The sequence below is a fragment of the Aricia agestis genome, chromosome 20, assembly GCF_905147365.1.
Source record: "Aricia agestis chromosome 20, ilAriAges1.1, whole genome shotgun sequence".
In the NCBI taxonomy this organism is placed as follows: domain Eukaryota; kingdom Metazoa; phylum Arthropoda; class Insecta; order Lepidoptera; family Lycaenidae; genus Aricia; species Aricia agestis.
This window is the reverse complement of record NC_056425.1, coordinates 12500067-12520026: the sequence shown is the minus strand read 5'-3', so window position 1 is coordinate 12520026 and position 19960 is coordinate 12500067. Positions and strand designations below refer to the sequence as shown.

The window sequence follows — 19960 nt, the reverse complement described above, 5'->3', positions numbered from 1 at the left end:
GATGAAATAATGGACCAAACCGAGAAGTTAGTCAGTAATATATCAAAAAAAATATGTAATTACAGTTATACGAGTTGGTTTTAGTTTACTTTGGTATTAAGTATTTGTTTTAGCTGTAGGGTCGCAATAGACTTTAGAATGAATAAGTCGATAAAATTGCAAGATATATAATTTGTATGAAAATAATATAAGTTAGGGTTTGTTTTGTAAATTAATGTGTACGTAATTATTGCTTAAATAAATTGTATGTGTGATGTGAATATATTTGTTTTATTTCTATTTCATTCAACTTTAATTATTTAAATAAAAAGCAATAAATATAAGTTATTTTTTATTGAAAGTGTACATTATTTTCTAAACACCATTTTTTTAAACATAATACATTTTTTAAGGCACAATACTTCTTATGAATAAAACAGTTATACGATTCTTCCTTACAATACAGATCGTACAGAATGTTAAATCTTGGAATGTCTTTGTAACTTATATCTACAATATTATTATGATCACACAGTTCTTTCACCCATTTCACTTTCTCTTCACCTTTTACGATAATGTTTCGGTCTTTTAAGTAAGGTTTAATAATTCTTCTGAATTCTCTGTAATCGATATAGCCTTCGCTCCATCGAAACCCTCTATTTCTTTCTAACCACCGAACATTCTTTTTTTCATCATCGGTTAGCGCTGAGAATGGGTATGGTGGTTTAACATAAAATGTATGTGTATGCTGTCGAGTGGCTATACATAATTCTTTTACTAAAAAGTCGTTATTATTATTTTTAAATCCTTGTAAGTCAACGATTATTGTATTACTATTCATGATATTTTCTTAACGATATTACTCAAAGGCTTATACTCAAATATGCAGTCGTTTAAAATCAGACAATATGCAGCTGTCTGATCAGGTATTTCTTGGTCTGTTTCGATTTCTACTCTCACGTCGATTGAGCCTTTTAACGTTTCGTGCTGTCGCGAACAGTCGATAACGAATAAGGGAGCAACGTCTCTGAATTCTTTCAAACTCATCAACGGCTCTGACCGACGTCCGTGATACGACTGTTGAAATCTGGCATACTGTTCGTATAATAAAGTAAATTTGTCTTCTGTAAAACTGACGTTTAATCCCTCATATGGATAGTATGACGAATTTAAAAACACTCTCACATCACGTACGTGACAGTGATCAAACTCCGCCATCGACAATTCACTGTTGTTTTTGCGGTTGGTTTGTAAAGCTAATACAACAAATCGCGGTTTTTCTATTTGAGATGAAGTTTTAATGGACCAAGTATGTTTACGAGTTTTGGGTAATAATGGATACTCGTATAAATCCCAGTTACGATATGCTAATGGAATAGCTCGATCTTTTTCTAATTGTTTTAGTAAATTTATTCTTTCGCGGTCAGATACTTTAATATGAGGTACTCTCCAGATAATTTTACTTATAACAATATCTTCCAAAACTTCTCCTGTTTTCAACTTGATTGCATTAAGGTTAGTGTTACATCTAAGCAACACTAACTCATGTTTGCAGTTAATGATAATTTTTTCATAATCTTCCGCAAATCCTAAAATCTTGTTTAGAGGAATGGATACAGAAAATTCTCCACCACTTGTATTATTTATACCTTCTGGCGACCACCCCCAAACTCGAGCATATTTTGATTCGTTTTCATTTAAGGACAGATAAGACTTTATGGTCGTAGTTACACCTGCGTTTTTTATTTTATCTATTTCTACTCCATTTAATTCATATCTTATGTCTTGAAATAGAAATAACGCTGGATTATTAACGAAATGTACATTTGAAACCTTTTCTTTAGTTGTCCTGTTGTAGACAATTACTTTGCCTTCGATATACAAACTGCTGAGCGAAGGCAGCACATATAGGTCTTGTTGATTGATGGGGATTCGTATTTCATCATTCTTGTTGAAACTTGTTACATACGGTCTGTACGAATGATACTCAAAACTTTCGATGCTGTTGTCGTATGAGGTTTGTTGAGATATGTTTAAAATATTCATTTTATTAAACCAATTAGCTTGAGGTATTCTTTATTGCTTTTGGTAAGCTTCTTTTTTAACTGCTGTCGTGTGTCTTTGTGAGAAGATCTTTTAGGACTGACTTGGACATTTGATATGGCAGGGGTTTTATGAAAATTTATCATTTTTTTCTAAAATGTAAATACAATTGTACCTCTTCACCTCGTAAATTTATTTCTTTGTTATCAGCGTCTAACAGTCGTATATTGATGGAACTAATAGAAGTTTGATTGACTGGAAAATAAATTAAATTTTTTGGTATTTCTATTATTCGATAACCAGGAGGTACATTAGGTACAAATTCGTAAATAATATGGCTTGCTTTTCCGTTCACAAATGAACCACTAACTACATCACATTCAATCCTCACGATAGTTGTTGATAGAATGCTGACAGGATACTGTGAATCAGTGCTTATATTAGCTTTTATTGTTTCCATTCCAAAGCCTAGTATGTTGCCAATTGAATCATCTTTATTAAAATGAACGTCTTTAGAACAAAATATATTTGTTTTCAATGTGTTATTATTGCATCTTAGTTTAAGCAGTGTATTTTTTATGTTAGTTTTCAAATAATCACAAATATCTTGAAGCTCGTAGGACCCTTCAGGAATTTCGATCATTTCATTATCACCGTAATAAAACTTGTTGTTTCGTCCATCAATATTAGGTATAGAGTTGAAAGTTGAAAAGTGCAAAAGACCACATTCATAGTCTCCAAGAAGTTCCAACGTCGGAGAATAGTTTGTCGTCAAAGAGGCTCCGCTCCCGGTTATAGATACAGTGAAAGACATTTTGATACTGACACGTTTATTTATTTTTAATATTATTTAAATGTTTCTTCCAATATTTTTTTAAAAATTTAATACATAGATGACCACAGTTTGTTGTTCCAAATGCTTGATGTCTGTTATAATTATAGTTTATGGGCAAATTATACATATATTTCATCAGTTCTAATGGTGGTTTTAAATTACCAAAGCTATCATAGTATTCTACGTAGCTGTTTTGTTTTACATAGGCTACCCAATGTGTGCCAGGATTCACGTTACTATCTAAATTTACAATTCCACATTCTATTTTTCTAGGTTTTAAAGGCAACTTATCTCTCATGTAAACGCCGCGAAAGTATGGAATATCACTAGCATACTCCAATATGTCTAAATTCGTGAGCGCACGCCTGGGCAGCCGCCTAATTAGTTTTTTGATGGGTTCAAATATAACCCTGCTCCTTTTTTATGAGGTTTAATATATAATCCTTTTCCAAGAGCGACCGCTTCCATCATTATGTTGTGTCTTTCAGATTCTTGGAGACTCTTTTGTGCCGCTTTAGAATCGTTTACGGCTTTGGCTATACCTGCCGCACCTCCTGCTAATGAACCTAACGCCGACAATCCCGCAAAAATAGGAATAAGCGGTAAAAGTCCACCACATTTTGGAAGTGGAATTATACGTGGTAAACATATTCCTTTCTTTTTGCTGAACAGTTTTTTCGCAGCTGCATACGCATATTTTATAGCAGAGTGATGATCCTTGGATTTAAGTTTTTTTAAATGGGCATGTATTTTTTTAATACCTTTCTTAAATGATTTAATACCACTTCCAGCTCTGATTTTTGTTTTCATAGCATTTTTTACTATCCACGAGGCAATCTTTTCTCCCTTACCAGCATCTTTTGATTTCAACCTCTTCTTTGCCATACTCAAAAGTTCTAAATCAGCTTTACGTCGAGCACTAGGATCTTTATTTATATAAGCAATATCGTGATGCATGCAAGCTTCATCCAATTTGTTAACTCCTCGATCGCCTTGTAGTATTCGTTTTTGAAGTTTCGTCCCAGGACCGCAAAATTGATATCCAGGTAAATGCAACTCAAACGGTAAATGGTCTATCAAGTTATTGATTACACCACTACCTTCCTTCATTGATAAGTATGTATTGTGATATAGCACTGATTATGTGCTTTATATATCTAAATAACTAATTCACTTTTATCTATCCAACTGTTTTCTTCGGCACTCAATCCTAACCACTTCACAAAAAGTTTGTTGCCTTTTTTCTTTAGAACTTTTTCGATAAGATAAATATCAGGAAATTTAGTTTTTTGTAATTCTTTTCCATAAAAACAACCAACAATGTTTTGTTTATGTTTGTCTTGTAATTGATACGTTTGAGGACTAGTTTCGTTGACTTTTATGATGCGAAATATTTCCGTTGACCAATTAGGGGTGTAGCCTTTATAAAAATCTCCTTTGTATTTACTTATACGAACAAAATCGCCAACTCGAAAAGACGATTCTTTGCGTACTTTTTTTGGCTGTTGGCTTTTGATAATATTCAATCGAACTGTATTTTGATTTGAACTGTTAACGTCTATTGGTTTATGTTTTGTAATGCGGTGCAGAGTATTGTTATAATTCTGCACAACGGACTTCAAATTATTTTTATACCATTCATATTTTCCACATAAACTAAATAATTTGTAAAGACGTAATTTTATAGTTCTTATCACTCGTTCGACGATAGAAGCTTTTTTTACAGAACATGTGGAATAATGATTTATGTTATAAGTTTTCATTAAATGCTTAAAAGAATCGTTATAAAACTCTTTACCTAGATCTGTTTGTAAGTTTTTAGGTTTTCGTGTGGATTCTGATAATATACTGCACATAGCACTTGATACAAATTTTTTAGATTTTGATTTTAACGGTCTAACCCACACGTATTTTGATAAAACATCAATTACTATGAGAACATATTTAAATCCTTTATTAATCGACGAATATTTTTGTAAGTCCACTAGGTCAGCTTGCCATAAATCATCCAGACCTTTAATGACTGTATGTCGACGAGCGAAGTTTCGTCTCGCTCAGGGGCGTAGCGTACCTTGGCGGGGCCCCGTATAAAAATTTGTTTGGGGGCCCATAGGAAGGGTAAAGATTTCTCAAAAAAGAAAAAAACATATTTTGCATAAAATTAAAAGAAATATTTATTCATCATAATAATTACTTATCTATCTGTCACATTATTTAAAAACAATTCAAATTAAATATTAACTCTCCTTGCCCTTTTTCGGCAAACTGATTAAGTAATTAAATCATTCATAGCTGATGATAACTTTAGTTTTTCTAAAGTTTCTGCCTCTATGGACAATAGTGACAGGTCTGACCGAAGTTCTTAAAATTTGAACGCACGCTTTACTCGGGAAAAAAGAAATCGTTTTTTTTTACTTTTCTCTTTTCTGAAATTTAAAAAATTTGGGAAGTTATTATTAATTTTTGCTTACGCACCTTGGGGGGCCCTCGTAGGTCGGGGCCCCGTATAATTGATACGGCTGATACGGCGGTAGCTACGCCCCTGGTCTCGCTCCTCTGTGTAGTTCATTCACTATATCTTGTTTACTCATTCTGAACAGATTTTGCTGCAATCATGTTATCGATTTCTTGTTTTGTGTAGTAGATTTTACTAAAATTTGTAGTAGTAATTTTTTCTAAACTATGAAGAAAGTTTCTGACATTACTTTGGATTTTCATCATTTCATTTTTAAGGGCTTGGACACTTTTATCTACGTATTCTTTATTCACAGCCTCGTCGTCTTTTTCTGGAATTTGCACCCCTTTTAATTTCGATGACTTTAAATCGAATTCCCCTGTATCGGACCTTACCAATGTATCGCTAAGAATTTCAGAAAATTCAGATAATCGTAAACGCTTATGAACGTGATGACCAAATTTGTCTATATTCATTGCCGTCTTGCTGGGTTCTGCAGTGTAATAGAACTGCTAAATTTTCCTGATGGCAGCCTTATATATTTCATTTTTTTAATGATACCAGCTTCCTTCATTTCTTCAAGTATGGCATTAACTTCATTATCTAATCCCGTATTACCAGCTGCCCGAGATGCAAGTAATATTTTTAGTCTCTCAACTAACTCATTAGGATCATTCCAGTATACTAAATCAGTGTCTTTCTTAACTTCTTTCAAAATGTTGATTCCTTCACCTCGCTGAAGACTTTCTACGCTACTGGTATTATTTCTAGCGAATTTAAATAGTGGCTTTATCACGTGAGTATATTTGAACCCTTTATTACCATTTATTTGGTTCGATGGTTTCCAGTTACGTTTATGTGCATTTGTGTCGATGAGTAGCAATTTATAATTTTGTAAGTCTTCCTCTGTAATAATATCTAAATTAGGTTTTTTTTTGTACAACAATTCTGCCAGACCAGAAGTTTTTTTTAAAGAGCGGCTTCTAATTTTCAGAACTTTTCCATCATCATGTAAACGGGTTTTGCCTAGCCAAAGTTTTCCTCGTTCACTTCTTACTCCATATGGTATATCTTCTTTCAGCGCTTCAGACGATACAGACCAAGACAAAGAATCGTTTGCGATACTCGGTGATGATTGAATAGATTTAAATGAGTTCTCATGGATATCATTATCCTCAGAAGGTGATGTAGTAAGCGTTTTGTCAGGTGTTTTAGAACTAAAGTCGTCATTATCTGAATTTTCTTCATCATCAAGATCCGTCTCAGATTCTTCAAATTTTTCATGTGAACGATTTGAAGATTCTTCTTCGTCTTCTTCATGACGTTTTTTTTCAGTTTTGCTTGCTAATAATTTTAGCGGACTGACGATCGGTTGAAATATCGTCTCCAGTGCCATGTCATTTGTGTTTTTAGTATTTTTTATCATTTCTACCTTTCTTTTCACTGCAGACGCTGATTTCACAATTTGTTCCTTAAGATTCCGCTCCATGTTAAGAATTCTACTCTGATTGATGTCTCAAGTTATACTACTACGTAGTGGGGTACGTATAAGCTTTATAGAATAAATTAATCCACTATTATAAATGTATCAAATTTCATTCTGTAACAACCATTATTTCGTTCACAATCCTTATTGATTACCACATAACTGTACGGTTTACTCCACACAGTTGAACACATTTCACGGAATTGCGACCACGTCATATCAGACCCTACATGTTCATCGTAGATGTGTCTTAGATTAATCTCGTCTTGTTTAAACAATATGATGAGATTGGCATTATCTCTTACTAGTTGTTTCGGTATTTTAGTATAAGTTTGGTTAAGATAAAAGCAATCAATATTTTTGTGACGACCCATAGCAAAATAATCACGTATATTATTTTGATTTTCGCATGCAACATCGTCAAATATTATGATAGAATTAGGTAAGGCTTCTTGTGGACTTAAAATTTCACTGTTATGATTATACTTGTGATACGATGTATCCTCAACTTTTTCCAATACTTTTTCTAAAAAGACGTATTTAGGTTGATACAAAGACTTTGAATACACATAAAGGTTTCTGAATCGTGGACCATTCGGGTGTAGTAACAAACTGATTACTAAATTTGTTTTCCCACAGTTTGAGGGACCACAAACAATACTGCGAATGGTATTTGGTAGTAAATTTCCATGTCGCTTAACTTCATTTTTAACTGCAGGACAGACACATTCTAATTTAAGTGATTCTTTTTGTTTCAGAAATTTCATATCTGTTTAATCCAATCGACCACTGTGATTAGTGGATTATGACAAAATGATAATCATGCAGTGTGTTGACTCATATAAACAGATAGCTTCAAACATACGAAATTCAATGTTCCTATAATAGCTCTCTAGATTTTTCAGCCGTCCAATCATCGATGAGAAGCGATTTTTGATCACTTGATGCATGAACGAACAGAAGTTATTGGGTATTCTGACACACCGAAGAGAGCGAGGGCGCGAGCGAACAGAGGTGCATGTCATGAGCGTGTCATTTCATTTACCATCAGTTGATGCATAAACGTAAGTGGCACACTGACACACCAAAGTGAGCGAGGGCGCGAGCGGACAGAGGTGCATGTCGTGAGCATGTCATTTCATTTACCATCAGTTGATGCATAAACGAACAGGAGTTATTGGGCATTCTGTCCCACCTTCACCAAAGTGAGCGAGCGCGCGAGCGAACGGAGGTGGGACAGAATGCCCAATAACTCCCTACTATTGTATTAAGCTATGAGCTTCATCACATATGTTCCTTAAGTGATTCTAAGCATTTTCAGTCCGGGGGGCAAAACGAAACATGTGGCTAGCGGAAAATGCTTAGAATCACTTAAGGAACATATTATGTGATGAAGCTCATAACTTAATACAATTTTTAAAGGTTCTGTATAGGAGCGATGCATAACTTCCTAGACTATAAATACATTTAAGTAATTAATGTTCCACTCTGAGTGCGACAGTTAGACAAGTAAACTTTGCATCTATGTATATTTATTGGCTCTATAAATATTTTTACTAGTTGAGTTAAGTAATAATAATCAAAATTTTGTTTTAAAAATATGATAATAAATTACAATATTTATTATACTTACTGATTAAATATTTTTTTATATTTATTATCCGAGTACTAGTTACTATACTTACTACCTACTTAAGATTTTGGTTAGTAATAAAACAATCGAATATAATTTAACTAATTTATTCAGCAATAAAAACTTAACTCTATATTTACAGTTACCATCAGTACTACAAACTAAATGCATGGGAATGTATGGTAAGATTGCAATATGCGGATGAGACCTTGTCAAAAAATTAAAATAATAAATAATACGGGTGGGTTTCACCAGAGGCGTGGTTAAAGTTAACGTCTAAGTTATGGTTGTAGTTTAGACTAATTTAACTTTAACCTTAACTTTGACCACAGAATTTGACAGAAAACGTTGCTGGTCCGACAAGGCTTTAAATGAATGTGGGCGGGAGCGCTGCTTGTAAAGTCTGAAAGAACTGTCAAAATTGGCGTTTTTGTATGACGACAGCGTTAGTTCCTTTTTTCGCGACGTGCATTTAAAGCCTTGTCGAGCTCTATGATTATGGTTAAATATGACGCCCATTTTTGACTTTAACCAAAGATTTGACATTTTGCATTGTAGTTAAAGTTATGGTTATAGTTAAAGTAAGTTGGTGCAACCCACCCTAAGCGTAATTTTGACGTATTTTGGTTACATTTTGCAAAAAATTGTCAAAATTAATATATAACTGTTATATAAAATTAATAAATTACTGTTCTATCAAAGAACCAGGTGGCCCGTCAAAGTACCGGATCATCTATCAAAGTACCGGCTAACCCGTCAAAGTACGAGCTTATCCGTCAAAGTACCAGCTAATCTAATAAAGTACCAGCTACTCAGTTAAAATATTAACTAATAAGGTTTTTTTGATCAAGGTCATATAGGTGGGTAATTATCGATTTTACATCTAACAATACTGTTAACTATCTTAAGACTAGACAGGTTCGCTAAATAAATACTTTTTCTGGTGATTAAGTGGGTTAAATAAGGAAATTTAAATTAAAATCAATTTTTTACCTTTTAAAATCCAAACATTTTTTGATTGCATAACAATGCTTCATTTTATTAAAAAATATTGCATTAAAGTTATAATTATAAATCAGTATTAATTTAAAATGTTACATTATAAAAATAAATTTAATTCTCAGAATAAAATTACATATAATAAATAAGTTCTCATAGAAATTCCAAACCCATAATTTTCGCATGAGAAACTGTTAAAAATATCATTTAATTTTACAAATTAGCATTAAATACTAGGTAGCAATAAATTACTTTTATTATAAAACTATTTATCCGACAATAAGAATTAACATTAAATAAAATTTATTGGATTCATTTGAATTTTTCCGTTTTCAATGCAAAAATAGGTTTTTTTCACATTTTCTTGAGATAATGTATTTTCGCCCAAACGAACAAAAATTTTCCTTTTTTTATATAAATTATAAAAATGGTGTTATTTTTTATGTTACCCTATTGATATTTTTAGCAGCCCTTGATACTAAAATACAATTCTAATTTATTAAAGGAAGTAATATTTTTAATTATTTTCCCAATTTAAAATTGCGGTTAATCCGTTCAAAATTAAATATGTACACTGGGTTTTCCGACTTAAAAATAAAAATTATTAAATAATCAATTTAATATTTACAATTACAAAATATACTTACACGGATTAAAATGGTCACTAATGAAGTTGATATTTTTAATTGCACAATAATTTATAAGTTCATTGATATGCTCCAGAAATTATTATTTAAGTAAAGTCCTAACTTTAAAAGTACAGTACTCTGTCAAGAAAGTGAAGAAATTAAAAAGTGATCGTAGTGTCATCCCTTTCAAATCAATCTAAGAAAAAGGGATGACACTACGATTTTGCCACCTTTTAATTTCTTCACTTTCTTGACGGGCTATACAGCAATATTAATTTAAATTCATTATAGTTTGTGCGTTTTAAGATGATATGGGTGACACATTATAATTGACAATAGTAGGGAAGTTACCTAAGAAAATTAATCGATAATTTAAAAATATCGAATCACTTCGTAAAGGAATTGCAATCGAAATTATCCATTTCGTACTGACGTTTCAGAGTGGCGCCGGCGATTTAAAATGGCCGCCCTTTTATCGATTTGATTTCGATTCAACAGTGTCAATCTCTATTGGCATAAGTTCCATTTCATGCATCTGACATTGTTTCAAATATTTTCGTAACAATAATTTTCACAGTTAAAATTTATAATTTTATATTAATAAGTTAACATTTAGCAACTTTTCATTTTTATTCATTTACAATTATTACATTTTGTTTTTTTTTGTTTTCTTGTAAAAAAACCCGTAGCAAGGAATATGAGAAGTGTCACCCATATCATCTTAAAACGCACAAACTATAATCATGATCTCTTAGTAAAATTAATAATAGGGGGCTTAGCCCCAATTTCACTAACGACTGTTAAAGTTAACGCCGGAATTAGTATGACGTTACCTCTTTCGATTTTCATATGAATGAAAGAGAAGACTTGACATTTTAACAAGCTGTTAGCACTAACAGACGTTGGTGAAATTGGGGCTAAGCATTTGTTCCATTGCTATTATGTACTAGAAGTTTCGCGCGGTTTCGCACGGGTAACTTAGGAATTTCACGTAAACCGTAAAATTTTCCACAAAAAATAGCCTATGCCCCTTCACGTGGTCTATTCTTTATGTGTGCCAAATGAGATTAAGCGCTTGTGCGATGTAGGAGACGGCACGGCGCCATCTATTATGAATTTTTGGAACTAACTTAATTTGAACTTTACGCATTTTCACCCCCTTATAACCCTTTTTCCCAGTTAAAAATAGCCTATTTCCTTTCTCAGGCTTTAGACTATCTGTGTACAGAATTTCATTACAATCGGTTCGGTAGTTTTGGCGTAAAGTAGCCTTACTTTACGCCAAAACTACCGAACCGATCTTTGAATTTCATGTTTCATTATTTTTATAACTGTGCTGTTTAAATACTACCCAATTACCATAGCTGGGCATTAACTCGTTAATCCGTTAATCGTTAATTAACGAAGTTAACATTTTGACTAACGGATTAACTTTTAAGTTAAGTTTAGGCAATGTTAACGGACACGTTAACTTCCGTTAATTTGTAGAAGTCCGATAATCGTTAATCCAATGCCTACTATTTACCGCACAGCACCGCGGCGTGGAGCGAAAAACAGTTTCAAACGCACAGTCTGTCAAGAAAGAGTAGACGCAGTACAAAATTTTCTAAACGTGATCACGCTCAAAAGTTGTTTTTTTCTCTGTTTTTCCGCGCTCTTATACACTTTAAATATACCTTGCACATTTTATCTCAATTTAATAATGCATATTATCTTTTTTTCCACCGGTAAAGACATTTTAACACCAAAACGAGCCTCACTTTACAGACGAGAACTTCAACTTCATAAAGGGGAATATGCACCTTATGCCCGAATATTAAATAACACATTAGAATAATATGAATATTTTGTTTGTTTCTAACCTGTTAACTTCCAGAACCAAAACCAACAGGTTTTTGAATAAGTTCACTAACGCAACGATATAAAAATGCAATTTTACATAAATTACCGGATTAACGTTAACTTGCGTTAATTCTTTCGAAATGTAACGCTTTAACGTTTAACGTAGCTAACTTTTTTTGTAGCGGATTAACGATTAACGATTAACGAAGTTAACTATTTAATTAACGGTGCCCAACTATGCCTATTACCACAAATCTATATTCTCTTCATCTAAAAAGCTAAGATTTTTCTACCATTTCCATTTGCTACCACTACCAAACCAGAAATTATCGCTAACAATTTGTTACTTCATAATAGTCTCAAAACAAAGTCTTTTTAAAACCAACCCAACATGGCTCATCACATCTGATAACACTTATTTCATCTTCGAATTCAAGTCAAACTGCCTGTTATGTACCTGGCCCATCGAAGTTAATTAGCGCAGTGAAGTCGGATCCTAGTGGCATTGGCCATTGTGAATCTGGCCCTTCGAAGCTATAGTCTTTGTCTTGAAGTTTTCGTATCTCAGTTGAACTGCTTAGTGTAAATCAGGCCAGTCAGATTATCTATTATTCGCTTGTTTAAAGTTATTGAATCTTGCCCGTCGAAGTTTCTTGGCCCAAAAATCAAAGTCAGACTGCCCATTTAGAATCTGGCCTATTGACGCTTATTGGTGCAAAAAATCCGAGTCAAACTGCCCATCATGAATCAGGCCTCTCTATTATGAATTAGGCCACAGGGTTGGTCTACACGGCCTGCGGCTAGGGCACGACGGGCCGGTTGCTTAGCAACCGCCGCACCGCCTGGTGGTTGTTATCACTGCTGGAGATGTCGCTGCTGCTGGCCACCGACGGCTGCGAGAAGTTCTTGAGGAGAACTAGCACCTGGAATAAAAACTTTCATAAATACCGTAGTTTAAAAGAAATAATAACGTGCTATTTGGATTTTTAACTGCGGATGAAACCACTAATATTATCAGTCACTGGCTATGCTATCATTTGTAAACAGTATCTTTAAGCTCTCCAACAATTTCACCATTGTGATGCGTGATGACTGCAGAGTGATCAGTTGATGACTGTATTTCGTCAACGCGTGAATCGTGATCATCTGAGCCCTAAGAAGTCATCGGAAGAACAATATTTTCCAGCTTTTTATTAAGCTAGAAGTTACTCATAACTTCGTTGCGTAACGCGTTAGTGATAACTGATAGCCGTAGAATTTTACCCGTGATAAAAACTTTTTGTCCTTTTCCGAAGCTGAAATAATCTTAATACCAAATTTTACTAAAATCGCTTCAAGCACAGCGTGAGACTGATACACAGATACACTTACATTTTTGGAGAAGTCAACAAATACACATATTCCTCAAGTAGGATCTCTCAATACCAAGGCATATCTCCAAAAACCCACCGTATGCAGCACCGAGAAGATCCCCATCAGTGACCCAGCTAGCACGTCCCACCAGTGGTGCCGGTGGTCGGTGATCCGCGTGAGGGGGCACACCACGGCGTAGATGATGCACAGGATCTGGAGCAGAGGGACCGCCAGAGACGAGCGGTTGTGCCAGCTGAACGCGCGCCGCTGGAGGTACCACTGTTGACAAACGGAAAATAATTATTTATTATTACACATTTGAAAGTACAATAGATGTGTCATAACGTTGTTATTGGTTAACAGGTTTTTAAACAAGAGCGTGTGTATTCATTATTAAATCACCACATTCAACAGTCACCACGGCGTATCAAGATACCAGAGTTCACGAATCACGTTAGTGTCCTAAAACTGACCAATACTCTTTCTGAGGACTATACCCTTTGTCTAGTTTAGTTATACACATAAAGCCTAGCGGAATAGAGAAACAAAGGCCTGAGCAAGAGAGATGTCACTATCAGTAACACTGCGTGGTAAAAAGAGACGTGTGATACAATATGACAGCAGCACTCTTTTTTTGACCTCCAGTCGGCACGTGCGGCGTGCCGCATGTTGACAATTTAATCTCATAGAAATCATGCTTGTGTAAGTGTATACGTACACATATTTTTACACACCTAAATGAAACCAATTTCGGTTTCGTTTGACAGATCGAGATTGTCGCTCTATTCCGCTAGGTATATAAACTTTATAGTTATACACTAACGCTTTTGAGTGGCTCACACCATTGAAAACACAAAGTACTGCCATTAAACCAACCATGAAACATAATATTTTATCCCCAGTTAAATACTGGTGGTTAAACAAAGGCATTGCAGTTAAAAAATGCAAGTTGCAGTGATGGCGGTATTGTCTTTTGCCATCATCAAACTTGTAACATATTTCAAGAAGCTAGAAGCGACTTAAAATGCTTGTAATTTTATGGGTTTTTGCAACTATATCTATATTATGCGACTCTAAGTCTAACTCTCAAACATACTCTCATTCTAGATCGTACATGAACTCTGATCACGTCCTGAATGTGTTATGTAATTCAATAGTCGCTTCCTCGTCCACGTTACATCACCTGACGTGATAATATCACGACGATCATCATTAAAATCATCGCAGCCATTTATAACGTACATAAGTCATGGCTATTTCGTCGTTTTTATGCCCATTAGTGCTGGGTTTGAGTTAGTTAAGTTAATGGTTTGCCTCTGTGCTCCATTAGTTTAGACTGTAGAGCGTTGCTATTAACTCGGGGGTCGTGAGTTCGATTCTCGGGTTGGAAAGACGTTGTATCTAAGTTTGATTAGAGCAATACAGGCTGATCAGACTTTTTGGCAAAAAGACGATCCATTCGTCGCATGGGTAGAAAACTCCTGCGCTTGATCTGAGATCTCCGCCAGTCGTGTCGGTCATCTGTCCTACTAGGTTATAACTTATAAGAGTTAAAAAGAGTGCTTTTGTGTAACTGCACACTAAGGCACTCACGAAATTTTATAGTGCCCAAGTGTGTTAACCTTTATTTTGTCACCTTTTGATCCTCTGCTTAAAAGTTGGCGACTGCTGACCCTGACCCTAACTTATAAAATCTTCGTGTACTCACCGCAAGGAACAGCCCACAATACACAGCCAGGGAGGCGTGTGCTGAGGGGAAACTCCGCGTGCTGTCGATCTGCAGGTACCGGGAGTACCTGGTGGACGTGCAGGTGTACCGCGTTATGTACTCCGACCTGGGGAAGAACATTTATTAAGAAATGTTGTAAATCGATTCCCAAATGGCGTAGAAACGCTGAGTATATAAAATATATAATATTCATAGCCGAAAAATGAACATAGAACCTCCTGTTTTTGGGATCGGAAGTCGACAACTCCTGAGTGCTTAATAGAATTTTGAGTAGCTTAAGACCATTAGATTTGGCTTTGAATAAAGACCAAAGATGAACATACTTAATAGTGTATTTTAAGCGTACTATGATAGAGAAAAGTAGAGTACCACAGTAGATGCTTAAAGGGCGACTAACCCTAAAGTGTCGATCTTATAATTTATTTTTATACTTGAAAATAAGCCCCGAATTGTTTCATTTTCTAAAGTTAGATACTACATTATATTTCCGAGAATCCGATCTGGGCAAAAACACGATATCTTAAAATTTTCTCGATAGAAAAAAATCACAAAGATGCATCTAATTTTCACGAATTTTTCATTTATTGCCATAACCGTGCATTTAACTAAGTTAATATTTTAACACGTTGTATAAAATTCTATCATTGAGAGATCGACCTAGCGGATTTTTAAAATGTTGTATATTTATCGAGTTATTGGGAAAAAACTAATTTGGCGATGAATCCGCGTCGTTCTTTTTCACCTGGCATATGAAAGACGGGCGTGAGTGTGAAGAGAGAAGGACGATGTTTGATTTTTTGGGTTAGTCGCCCTCTTAATAGAGTTTTTGTATATTGTGTACTAGAGTCATTCGAATTAGGATATTTGCGTGTCCAGTGACTAATATCACGCATGACTGATGAAGCCACAATAACCAATATCCTGAAACAAAATTATACTGAGGAGGAAAATAGGAATAAGCAGGAAGAAGACAGTTGCGTATTAGTAACGCTAAAACGTTATCATAATAATATTAGACGTGGGAGAGCCATGATTCGGCACGAATGGGCCGGCTCGACCGGAGAAATACCACGTTCTCACAGAAAACCGGCGTGAAACAGCGCTTGCGCTGTGTTTCGCCGAGTGAGTGAGTTTACCAAAGGCCCAACTCCCTACCCTATTCCCTTCCCTACCCTCCCCTATTCCCTTCTCTTCCCATCCCTACCCTCCCCTATTACCCACTCTGTTCCCTCTTAAAAGGCCGGCAACGCACCTGCAGCTCTTCTGATGCTGCGAATGTCCATTGGCGACGGAAGTTGCTTTCCATTATTTCATTAAAAAAAATTATATATGCCTATTTTGCAAGTCATTAACGATTTCGTATCCCCCTCCCTATTTCGATACGTACCCATTACAAGTCTTCGCGGCGTCAGGCTGACAGAGATCGAAGAATGACGGTCTGGGAGAGCCCACAACACATTTGACGACCTCCAGGACTGTCAGGTTCACTATCGCCCCGTAGATATAGTCTCTGTATATGATGCCCGCTAGTCTAGCGCTGGCGTAGAGTTTACTCTTCTTAAGGGTATACTCGTCATCTCTATGTAGAATCGTTTCTACGGTCCACATCTGAAATTACAAAACATTAATGCATTTTTTATCAAAAGCGTGACTTTTTAGGAGCACGGCATGGCATTGCGTTTTTACAACTTTTTACGGTAGGAGAACATAAATGAGTTTAGCATAATAATAATTAATAATTATATTATGAGTAATGGCTATCATAGTGGGTCTCATCAACTCACCACTCAGTATTGTTATGTTGCTTCGTTTTACAGACATATTTTATGGTACGCTACAAATTATTGTGATTGTGTCATCGAAATCGGTGTTTCAACGGATAAAAATAGAGCAAATGCAACTCTGTCAGAGCTCCTGTGATAACTGATACTGTTGTGCTCTCATTGCTAAATTGATGCGGTAATATTTCAGCACGAGCGTGATTGTTATTTCGTTGTGACGACGCAACGCATCGAAATGTGTTTTGTGGCCTCGCTCTAAGTGGCCTGTTTAAAGATTGCGCTTGTGTTGATAGGTTGCCTCCAGATTTGCATAATGAAATTCAAAATTGGAACGATCATTCGTCGAACCTCTTTTGATAGCTTTAATTTCAAAAGTCAATTTTAAAGTTTTTTCACGATTAAGATAGCCAATTTTAGACTTAAACGAAAAGATTAAGTCTGACTTGCTAGCAGGCACAATTAGTATCGTAGAAATACGCTTTGTATACACAAGAAATAATCATCAACTTGACAATTATTTCTTTCTCTATGTCACATCAACATTTACCGTGACAGTGATCGTGACATTATGGAAGTGTGTGTAACTATCTGTAGATTGTGATTTGTGAACATGTCATGTCATTATAATATGTCAAACATCACGAATCATGTGTCGCTAATCTGAACGCACTATAATGCCTTGGTAACACAGTGCGAGCTGACATGCAAGCTGGCCTACTCAGTTACTGAGGTGCAGCTTCTTGCACCGTGTGACCGCATCGAGTCACTTTCATATGCGAGTGGGTCAGTTGCTCGCGTGCGAGTTACTACAAGTTGGTAGCTACTCGCCACAACTCGACTAGGCGATGCCACATGTGACATGGATTATCTATCTACTGCGAGTTGCGACTTGCGAGTTGCAACGTCAGCAGCGTGCATGATGTACCCAGGGAGGCGAGTCGAGCTGCTCTCGTGCGAGTAGTCAGGCACAGTAGCTGCCTTCGGTCACTTCAGCTACTCGCACTGTGTAACGTATTCTTAAGAGGCTAATTTCTTTTACTTACAATTAAGAAGGGGACTATGACAGTGATGGCAGCGATGAGGGAGATAGATATACTGTCTCCCATGTGCGGGAAAGAGAGGTCGACATCGTTGCAGCGGAACCCGCTCCGTCGGCTTGGTAACGCCCCGACTTCCAGGAGAATACATATCGCTGCAACTGTGGACAAAGAAAAGAGGATGTTATTGTTAATGGACACTAAAGGATCATAATAAAATCCTCTATATGACGCTCTTAATTCTCTTAAAGTATCCCCATAGCAACTTTTATCAAAATCGGTTCAGCGTTTTGGCGTGAAGAGGGAACAGGCAGAATGCAGATAGAGACACTTTCGCATCTATAGTGTTAGTATGGATGGTTCAAAAAGATAAAACAACGCATTCTATCGAGTTTAGATGGGTAAGGTCTAGGTCTAAACTCGATAACACAAAAATTCATAAAAATACGTCCATTGCAGCCGTTTTGGATGAGTTTGATAACAAAAACGGTAATTTGGCGGCTTTTTGCTGGAACTCGGCCTGCGCACTGTTGTGCGCTTGGATTAAAGTAGAACTAATAAGTTGATATTATATTAGGCGGGTCCACACCAAGCGAGCCGCCGCGGCCGAGGCCCGCCGCGCGCGGCAAGCGAGCAGCCGCGGCCGAGGCATGCTCGCCGAGGGCATGGCGGACGGGCGTACACAGCAAGGTTGCCTCGCTCGAACAGCCCGAGCCGCTCAGTTGAGCACAAAGACACGATGGTACCAAAACATGTGACGTCCACACTGTGCGCGGCAAACGACTGAGGCGCCTTTGAGCATTTCAAAAAACCGACACCGCTCGGCTCGGACGCGCGCGCGCTCGCCCGAGCGTGAGCATGCGCCCGCCTCGGGCGAACAACGTCCACACCAAGCGAGCGTACGGCGCATGCCGCGCGAGGCGGGCCGCGGCCGAGGCGGCTCGCTTGGTGTGGACCCGCCTAATAGGCGGGTCCACACCAAGTCCACATGTTTTGGTACCATCGTGTCTTTGTGCTCAACTGAGGTTGCCTCGCTCGAACGGCTCGGACTTTTCGAGCGAGGCAACCATGCTGTGTACGCCCGTCCGCTTCGCTCTCGGCGAGCATGCCTCGGCCGCGGCTGCTCGCTTGCCGCGCGCGGCGGGCCTCGGCCGCGGTGGCTCGCTTGGCGTGGACCCGCCTAATGACGCACAGGAATCAGAATTATGCTTATCTTATTTTACGATTTCCACATTTTGCTCCGAACGGCAAGGATTATTATTTTAAAATAGGAAATCCGCATGCATTTAAGATATTTTTAAGCTACTGCATAGTTTTTATCGCGGGCTATGAGCGCGGTGACCGAATCAAGAAATTCCGTACTTAACTGTGTTAAGTTTAGTTTCGTATCGTCTAACGTCGTTTCAGTACTTCGGCATCGCGTTTGTGTGAGTGAGACAAGACTTATGCGAATTATAATTGCGTAAGTTGATAAAAAATGCTATTCAATAGCTTTGCAGCCGCGGTAGTCACTAGTCCCCGAGTGCCACACGTATTTTTTTGTAAGTATCTTAATCTTTGTCATGAATTCGAATCAAAGTATTTCAATGTAACATGTTACTTAATCAGTAACGATGACTTTGTCGATTTTATTGGCCGCAATAGAAAAACTACTCTACTTTCTTTCACAATTTTGTACAGTTATTTTCAAAAGAGATGTTCGCTCCCACGCTATATCTTACTCGATATATCGCTTGTGTGGGCGCAGTCCTAATTGTGATCGCCTACGATGCTTTCACTATTAACAAAATGGCGAATTGTATCAATCATAGTTATCGAAAGTTGTGTCTGTCAGTTGGCTACTTTAAAATAATTAATGTAGTTGTAAAAACGCAATGAGCGTTGTCGCTAGGGCGGAAAGCCGAAAGACATAATAGTTGTGGCACCGCACCGCAAACATCGGCGGCAAAACATTCAGAGATTACCTATGTAATTCGGCCCTTTGGGGCTTGCGCTCCAAGGCTTTTAAGTTTTAACCCTTGTGAATGTGACGAGGCGCTGCTGGTAAAGGAGAACTGTCAAACACATGTCAAAAATGGCGTTTTTGTATGATAGAAGCGTTATTTCCTTTTCTCGCCACTGTCATTTAAAGCCTTGTCGAACTGTACTCAACGCTATTT

General features: G+C 36.7%; 3 protein-coding genes across 4 annotated transcripts in view; all 3 read right to left on the bottom strand.

The window, feature by feature from the left end:
• Positions 1-816: 816 nt before the first annotated feature.
• LOC121737454 lies at positions 817-2025 on the bottom strand. Its single transcript, XM_042129131.1, has one exon. It carries the CDS (start codon positions 2023-2025, stop codon positions 817-819), a length of 1209 nt encoding a protein of 402 aa, XP_041985065.1.
• Positions 2026-3545: 1520 nt separating this feature from the next.
• Positions 3546-19960, bottom strand: part of LOC121737167 (phospholipid phosphatase 2-like) — a 101006-nt gene continuing 84591 nt past the window's right edge. For both annotated transcript variants that reach the window (XM_042128757.1, XM_042128758.1), the window contains exons 3-8: positions 17808-17962; positions 16371-16591; positions 14963-15089; positions 13351-13533; positions 11922-12824; positions 3546-4546 (exon numbers count right to left, since the gene is read on the bottom strand). In XM_042128757.1, the coding sequence (XP_041984691.1) occupies positions 12702-12824; positions 13351-13533; positions 14963-15089; positions 16371-16591; positions 17808-17962 (809 nt within the window). In that variant the 3' untranslated portion in view covers positions 3546-4546; positions 11922-12701. The remainder of the gene's footprint in view (positions 4547-11921; positions 12825-13350; positions 13534-14962; positions 15090-16370; positions 16592-17807; positions 17963-19960) is intronic.
• Positions 5441-6801, bottom strand: LOC121737453. The gene is made up of 3 exons (XM_042129130.1): positions 6370-6801; positions 5874-6099; positions 5441-5643 (listed from the first exon to the last, which is right to left on the bottom strand). Exons 1-3 carry the CDS (start codon positions 6799-6801, stop codon positions 5441-5443), a joined length of 861 nt encoding a protein of 286 aa, XP_041985064.1.